We start from the raw sequence: 8,702 nt of genomic DNA, 5'->3' as shown, positions 1-8,702 counted from the left end.
TTAAAATTTCACTAGACATCTCCTTTAAAATCAAGTTATTTGGTAAGGAAGATGAATGTGCTTAGCTCCTCAAACCCAAGCTCTGAAGGAGAGTTGTCTAAATCAAAGTTTTGCATTTCAGCTGGCTAATATTTCATAATTAATTGTTTTGCTTTGTTTTTTCCCTGTAAGTTACATGAGGGAGAAGGACTGTACGTAGAAACTTAATGGCTGTGAGAAGCTGGTAACAAACACAGTACAGGGAAGGTGGCAGTCAGCTTCCTGCATGGCTCGGATAATACACCTGAATCATGAAAAGAAACACTCTGCATATTCAACTGATGATTTCTTTGTGGCAGCAATGCTGTCTATCTCCATTTATACTGAACTGCGAGGTATTTTGGCGATGCAGGCCACTGCTTCCCGAGAGTTCATTGCTTTGAACCAGGGGGTGAAATCCTCTTCATATGTTTGAGCTTTTTAATGAAACCTTCCCAAAATAGCAGTTGGGGGCAGAAAACGTACAATGAAACCCCCGTCAGCAACCAGGGGTTTGTCCTTGTTTTCAAGGAGGCCAAGTTTTGCTCCAACACTGCACCTCTCACTGGATGTCCTTTAAAGACAGTGGGAGCTTTTCACATTGTCCTCAGTGGACTCTGGCACAGTCCTGTGTTTGAACCTTGAAAAATGGACTTAAAAGGCCATAAGATTAATTGTTTTCTGAGTTTTGACATAAGAAAAAGCAATGCCGTCTAATTCCCCTTCCACGCTTTCACATCTCATCCTTTATTGATATTCAGCCAGGTGTTAGGTTAATTTTGCATCAAAACAGTAACTTCAAAGAGTTCTTTTAAAAAGAATAAAATAAACAGAAAGAGGAGACCGAACTGATTTTCTCTGTCCACTGCCACTGGGCTCACTGCCCATTTCTTGTCTTTTATTTTTTAATTTGTTAATTCTAATGAAAAAGTGTTTGCATGGCAAGTTTAGGAGGTTTTGGCAACACAAAGCTTAGGACAATGTCATTTTTTATAAAAATGAACAAAGAGCACCCACTCAGAGTCTAAGATTGTTCAACGGATACTGTAAATGAATGAGACATTTATTTTTGTGCCAGCTCAACTACCAGTGTCGACAAGATTTGCATATATTTTGGCAAGTGCAGTGCACAAGGTGGTAATAAAATAGGCCTTTTATATGAGAGTCTAATTTACTTTAGTTATACTCATTAAAAATGTGTTTTCATGTGAAAGGGATTTCAGTAAGGGATACTTTGGAAACAGCAGCGTCACATAAATGTTTGCTCTATAGCCTGTATCAAGCACTTTTCCACTAAGAAAGAACATTTTTTGAGAAGTGCCAAGTTCTATGAATTTAAGATTCCTGTTTTGCTTTTTTTAATCACTGTTAGGCTTAACATTGCAGACTTAAATATCATCCTTATTACTTGCTGCTACCAGCTGTATGTTTTTTAAGCAACATAAAATATGCAATTTAAAAAAACCCCACAACTCACTCTGCGTATTTTGCCATTTTCAGTGACTTCACCTACCCAAAGGCTACGCACAGGGTAAAGTCTTTTTCACCAGTAGTGTTGCTGGTATGGCTGAAGGTGTGATTTCAAACCAATTTGCTTTAAATGTGTGAAAATTGTGTGAGCGAAATGCTTCGTGAGCAGTACTTTGGTTTTAACCGGCTCATACCACTATATTTTATTACGCATTAGAAACGTGCTTGAACTAAACAAACCAAAAAAAAAGAAACAAGAACAGCACATTTAAACTCAGTAAGCTTAATCAAACAGTTTTAAGACTTTGCAACTGTCAAACCTGAATAAAAATATCTGCCCAGTGTCACATGAACACACACTGAAGGATCAAGTTTATGGTTTTATCGTATTTCTTAAGTCTTGGGTTTGCTCCTGTTTAAATTGTCTTGAGAAGATACTGGACTGCTAATTCAAACAAGAGCAGAGCACTGAAAAGAATACTGTCTTTCTCTCAGTTACCTTGCCTCCTTATTGAAGAAAAAAAAAATACACAGGATTTAACTTCCCCACCACAGCAATACAGAGCATCTGCAATACTGAAGCCATTTCTGAAGAATTAATGTAATTTTTCTTCAGAGATAATAAACAATGTCTGTGACAAATGCATTTTGTGACAAAGGCATACATACCATTTTCATATTGTAATAATATGAAAATAAATGAAAAAAAGGTGATTAACCACAAACCTCTGACAGGCTGAATTAATTTTGCATGAAACACAGCTATCAAACAGTGTATAAAGAGAAAATATTCTAACCTGAAAAAATAGCTATTTCTTATGTGTAGAATGGTAAAATCTGGACATTATGTTAATACTCTTACTTAGGCTAAGCAGAACCAATACCTATAAGAAGATCCAATATTTCAATAGGCTCAAGGTGAAGTAATGTGCCAGTCACAGAGAGAAAAACAAAAAAACTGCTTCAAATTGCATTCCCTACTTTAAAAACAGGTATCAGCTGCCGCCGCACTTACATCAGCTGAAATACAACTGTCTTTGCCAGTAATTTAAGAAGTACAGCATAAACTCTCATTAATGATTTTGAAGTGCACTAACTTGGGGAAGTATTATGACACATAAGACAAGATAGCCAGCACCCAAGCATTTGTGAAATATGCATTTCTTATAACTAAAATAACATTTAGCTTTATAATTAAAATTCTAGGAGAGAGACAAAGAGTAAGTTATTATGAAAATATATAGCTTTAATTTGCAGACATATAAACACATTTGGTACATACAGACATATGATGCCAGAAATCAAAATAATCAGTTTTAAGCTTAACACTAATTTATCTTGTTCACACAGAAAAAAATGATGTAATCATCATACAAAAGATAGTTCTCAGCTCTTAAAATTAAGTGAAAGTGATACATCACCGATAAACCTGCTGCTTTGTTGCAGAGGATACAGCAAAGAATAAATTATCAAGAAAATATGCCACCAGTCTTACAAGTTAGATTTTGGATCTAATCCAAAATCAAAGCCAATGAAAAGGAGCCAGGAATGGTCGCCAAAAGTCAGAAACAAGATCTTTCACATGAAATACCAATCCAGAAAAGAGCAACAGTCAGAATAAACTAAGTCCTATAATTCCTTAGAATATGAAGCGATTTTTGTTTTCATCTGGCAGATCAGATTCAGAAGTATCACATGAAAAAATCTATTACACAACCAAACTGATGGAGTACTACTGACAGATTGCTCAAAGTACAAAAAATATCACCACTTCTGTGACAACTGAAGATTTAGCCATTCCCTTGCTTCCTTGCATCTGGCATGTTTACGAGGATGAGCATGGGTTTCTGTCATTATTTGCTGTAGGAAATATTAAATATAATTTTCCATAAAAATGACCAGCAGATTGCTGGAGCAAATGACAATGTGGGTGAAATCTGGGGCAAATGAAAGATGATATGTCACAGCAGTTCAGATTCTCATTACACTATCTTGCATTCTTGCTCAATAGGAATTGCACTTCTTGTTAATGCCTTTTCTATCCTACTGTATAAGCTTTACTTGTGAGGTAATAAACATTCTGTTTCTTTTTTTTATTATTATTATTACTAGTGCATTTTAATGTCTTTGTTCTTTTAATTATACGTACATTGGGACAGACTTTTCTTTTGTGGTTAAATGTCTGTATGCCAATGTTTATTTTATATTAAAACCAATATATTTAAAATATACTCTGTGTTTATCTCATGGACGGTACCTTGAACAGTTCCCTGCTCAGGAGCATCTGTTGCCCTCTTGTGGTTAAAAAGACTTTTAAAACTTGAGTTTAAAGAATCGTCTTACCTTCCCCTTTTTTATGATCACTGATCTTATTGATTTATGAAAGCTGCAAATGATGTCCATGTTTTTATAGACAGGGTGCTAGCTGTTAGTACTAAGGTCTCATAAAAAAGCTGTACACTGAATTTCAATTTAAAAAACTGTAAACAGCTATTTACAATTATAATATTATTAAGTTATAAATTAGCGGTCCTTCATTGCAACCTCTTTCAATACAACCCACGGCTATGTGTTTCAGAGCTCTCCAAGGTTTTTCAGATGTTGGATTTATCCACAAAGAAAGGTCAAATGTTAGAAATCTCCATGGGTCTCTTCTCCAATACGTGCAGGTTAATTCTTCCATTTAATGGGATTTGTACTTCCAAGTTTTCATCTGCTCTGTGATGGTTTTTTCCTTTCCTTAGACAGATGTAAATGCCCATCCCTGTTACTAAAGCGATTGAACCCAAGCTTATGACTGACAGAGCTACCAAGGTAGGCATGCAGGATGCTGACTCCATTTTTTTATGTGCAGGCTCTATGGATATTTGTGGCTGCTTTTCTTCTATACTGATATCAGGCTCCTTTCTTAACAAACTTTCAATGTAGCTCTCATTGCTAACAGTGTCATTGACAAAAAGGTTCACCATGACGGTGGAATGGAGAGGTTCTGGATAGCCATGATCACTAACTTTCACAAGCAGCCGATAGAGGCCATAGTCATTTTGCATCAGTGACTCTTCCAAGGTGATATTACCAGTTTTAGGATCAATCCTAAATGACTCTGGTCGAGGGCCTCTTCTTCCTATGATACTGTAAGCTATGACTGCATTCATGCCAGTGTCCTTATCGACAGCATAGACCTCAGTGATGGGAGAGCCAGGAAGGGTAGAAGGAAGGACCAACAAATAAGACATATTAGATTGAGGAAACAAGACCAAAGGGGGGTTGTCATTTATGTCCAGAAGAAGGATAGTTATTTTTGCAGTAGAGGAGAGGGCAGGATCACCACCATCAACTGCTTCAATCCACAGAATGTGGGAGCTTTGCTGCTCCCTGTCCAGGGAGACTTTAGCTCTCAGAACTCCTTTTCCAGTATCTATAACAAAAATATCACTTCCATTCAGAACTGAAAGGGCAACCCATCCATTTTGCCCTGCATCGGCATCTGTGACACTTATAACTCCAATTTCACCAAAACCTGGAAAGTTTTCTGGCACAAAAAAGCTGAAATCTTTATTGATAAATCTTGGACTGTTATCATTTTTATCCAATACAGTGATGGTGACAGTTGCTATTGATTCTCTTGGAGGGAACCCAGAATCTACTGCTTTGACAGTGTATCTGTATTTCTCTTTTTCTTCTCTGTCCAGCTGGGTGGAAACTGTAAGAACTCCTGTGGTTTTATCTAAAGAAAAATAGGAAGGGGCATCAGGCCCTAAAAAATAAGACACTTGCCCTCTTTCTCCACTGTCAGCATCTGTAGCATGCAGTTTGGTCAAGAAAGCATTGGGAACATTGTTCTCCTCAATAGATAATTCTATCAGCTGTTGAGAGAAAACTGGGGAGTTGTCATTGTCATCCAGTACCTGTACTTTGATTATTTTGTTGACATGAAATCCTTCTGAGTTCCATGCGACTACAGAGATTTCATACAGCTGCTGTGTCTCATAGTCCAAAGGCTTTGTGGTCTCTAACAGGTATTCGTTATTGTATGGCTTGTATGGTGAAAGTCTGAAAGGCCCATCACCATCCAAATAGCAATTGACTTTGTATTTTTCATCAGGGTCTTTGATGGTAAAAAATGCTATCGGCGTGTTGATAGGCTCCAGTTCCTTTAAGTATACCACTCCTTCTGCTTCATTAGCTATGAAACGAGGGACAACTTCAGGTGGCCTCATCATGACTTTGATGATGGTCACTAGCACTGTGATCACGGCAGGGATACAACCAGGACCGTTGCCCAATATGATCAGCCTGTGGAGTCTTGGAGTGTCCCCATCAACTTTACTGGACAGCGTGATGATTCCTGTGCTTTCGTTAAGATGGAACAAGTCTCTGGATGACTGGGGGACTTTCTGGCTGTAGGAGTAGGTGATCTGGGCATTGGATCCAAGGTCCATGTCTACTGCGTGGACAGTGGCCACGTGTGTCCCTAGACTGGAATTCCCATAAAGAGTGACATTGAGTTGTGAGTCGCTGAACTGGGGGCAGTTGTCATTGATGTCGCTGATGCCAATAGTGAGGGTGGCACTGCCCATGAGCGGAGGAGTCCCCCCATCCTCAGCAACGATGACTGTGACATACTCCTCCCGTGTCTCCCTGTCCAGAGCCCCCATGACAATCAGGTACGGAGTCCTCTCCCCGCTCTCATTCTCCTCCACATCCAGGGTGAAGACACCGTAGTTATCTCGCAGGCGGTAGGTCTGGACGCTGTTGGTGCCCACGTCAGGGTCAAGGGCAGGGTGCTCGATAGCCAGGCGGGTGTTCACAGGTGCATTCTCGGGCACTGAGAGGCGGATGTGGGGCACAGGGAAGCGGGGTGCATTGTCGTTGACATCCCGGATAGCAATTTTTACCTTCACTAGGCGGAAGTACTCCTGCGGCAGCACCAGCACATCCAGCAGCAGCAGGCATGACTCAGATGAGGGAGAGGAGGAGGAGGAGACAGCAGCTGCTCCCCCAAAGACAGTGGCCTCACTGCTCTCCACGCACAGTGCTTCCCGGTCGATCTCCATGGCTGAGGTATGCAGCTCTCCGGAGCGGTTGTCCAGCTGCACATACTGTCCCCCCAAGCCACGCGAGGCCAGAGTGAAGGAGAGTGGGGGCTGGGGGGCTGCAGGGCGCTGCCCACCAGCCATCGGCAGCTGCAGGTCACGGGCCAGGCTGCCGATGAGCACCCCAGCGGGCAGCCCCTCGTTGAGGCTGTAGAAGAGCTCAGTGGCGCGGCTGTAACTGGCAAAGCAGTTGAAAGGTCCAACGAAGAGCAGGAAGAGGAGCAAGTGCTGGGGAGAGAGAGGCAGAGGGGTATAGGGAGGGACTGGTGTTAGAGAAGGAGGGGAGGCAGGAGGTAGCCCCCCTCCCTGCCCACTGCCTCCCCCACTGCCACTTCGAGCAGGGAGTGCAGTATCTGCAACGTGAAGCCATCCTCCTTCTTCCCCCATCTTCTCCCCCCAGTACAGCAGCTACTTCCAGGGCATCGCCATCTGTCCCCTCCAGGCAACACCAGCTGCATTCCCCACAGCAAATACGCACTGCCAGGGATTGGCCCAGGGGCACCCTGCCTCCCCCCTACACCAGCAGCACTTGCGCCCCGACGTGCCATCTTCCCTCTTCTTCCCCCAACCCCCTCCTTAAGCTCGCCCCCCTTCTCACCAGCAGCACCCATCGTCCCACCTGCAAGCACATCCCAAGCCGAGGTATCCCCTTGACACCCCCAAACATCTGCCTGCCCCCTTCCCTTTCCACATCAGCAATGTCAAACGCGTCCCCCACTCCCCCCATCTTTCACCTCGTCCCAAAGCCTGTTATTCTCGCATGCTCACGGACCCTGCGGTGCAGCAACGACGCGGCCCGCACCGCGCAACCCACCCGGGACCCGGCGGAGCCCCGCACTGCCGCCCGCGCCCCACACCGCCGGCGGCCCCAGCCCCGCCACCACGGACCGCCGGCCGCCCTCACGCCGCCGCGCAGCCCCGCCGGGGTACCCCTCTGGGTCCCGGCTGAAAATAGGAGTTAAACAGAGAAGCCGCGCAGAGGTTGCGCGAAGGAAGTTGCCCGCGCTGGCAAACGCGTCCCCAGCCCCTCGCGTATGGAAACGGGGTCCTCGAAAGTAACTTCGGGCATCACCTCCACGGGAGATTTTTCCTCCTTCTCCCCTTTTTAACCACCCATTTTCCTTTTTCGCGGCTCTCTGCTACGACCCGCGTCGGCAGCAGCAACAAAAAAAAAAAAAAAAAACTTTTCACGGCTGCTCTGATCTGTGGAGATCGGAGCCCAGAGAGAAAAAAAAAGACAGCAAACAACAAACATATATATATACGTATATGTATATATATGGTGTGGGTTGTTTGGTTGGGATTTTTTTGCCGATTTTGCTACTGCGTTCGAAGTCGGGCTCGGGGGGAAGAAGGAGGCAGGACGCGGCGCTTCCCCTCCCGCCGCCCCAGCCCTCACCTGCAGGCTGCCGCGGGCGGTGGTGCTGCCGCGACTGCCCGGGGGCCCCATGCCCGGCCGCCGCTGCCGCCGCCGGCTGCGCCCGAGCAGCCCGCCCGCTCCGCCGCCCGCCCGGCTCCTCTCCTCCCCGCGGCTGCCCATTCCCCCGCCGCCGCCGCCGCCGCCACCGCCGCGCTGGGCTGGGCTGTGCCCAGGACACTCCCCCTCCGCTCGGGAGGGCGCCGCCGCCGCGGGGAGGGGAGGAGGAGGGGGGGGGGGGGGGGTTAGCCAATAGTCACGGGCACGGCAAGGAGGGCGGCGGGGCGCCGGGAGGGCGGCGGGGGGCGCGCCCGCGGAGGCTGCGGCAGCGCCGGAGGCAGGCGGACAGGCAGCCGGGCGGGCAGGGAGGGAGGCAGGCGCCCTGCTGAGCGCAGCGGCGAGGCCACATCGGAGCGCCGGGGGGGGGGTGTTGGGGTATGGGGTGTGTGTGTTTGTGTGCGGGGGAAGCGCTAGGATCAGAAGATACTCCCGTCTGGAAACTAAGGTGGTTAAAAAAAAAAAAAAATCGTCTTGTCCTTCTTCTGTGGAAAGATGTTGTGATGTGGGTGTCAGCGGGCAAAGCGAGAATAGCTGGCTGGGTTTAAGAAGCGGTGCCGAACCCTAATGAGCAGCCCGCGTCTGCACGAAATGAAGGTGATGTTTTGAGGAGTTGGCAAGTGTTTCGCTGGTGGAAGGTGCAC

The 8,702-nt window shown here is 45.7% G+C and overlaps 1 protein-coding gene across 1 annotated transcript; it reads right to left on the bottom strand.

The window, feature by feature from the left end:
* Positions 1–3,571: 3,571 nt before the first annotated feature.
* Positions 3,572–8,123, bottom strand: PCDH20 (protocadherin 20). Its single transcript, XM_075741727.1, has 2 exons — positions 7,984–8,123; positions 3,572–6,812 (listed from the first exon to the last, which is right to left on the bottom strand). Exons 1-2 carry the CDS (start codon positions 8,032–8,034, stop codon positions 4,113–4,115), a joined length of 2,751 nt encoding a protein of 916 aa, XP_075597842.1. The 5' UTR covers positions 8,035–8,123; the 3' UTR covers positions 3,572–4,112.
* Positions 8,124–8,702: the final 579 nt, after the last annotated feature.

This window comes from Balearica regulorum, chromosome 1 (genome assembly GCF_011004875.1).
Source record: "Balearica regulorum gibbericeps isolate bBalReg1 chromosome 1, bBalReg1.pri, whole genome shotgun sequence".
In the NCBI taxonomy this organism is placed as follows: domain Eukaryota; kingdom Metazoa; phylum Chordata; class Aves; order Gruiformes; family Gruidae; genus Balearica; species Balearica regulorum.
Note: the sequence above shows the minus strand (reverse complement) of the source record. Positions and strands in the feature narration are given on the sequence as shown.

Excerpts from the sequence above, each read along its gene's own strand:
- PCDH20 (XM_075741727.1), bottom strand. The coding sequence starts at position 8,034 with ATGGGGCCCCCGGGCAGTCGCGGCAGCACCACCGCCCGCGGCAGCCTG. Across the intron at positions 6,813-7,983 it reads CCGCCCGCGGCAGCCTGCAG|CACTTGCTCCTCTTCCTGCT; the intron begins GTGAGGGCTGGG and ends CTCTCTCCCCAG.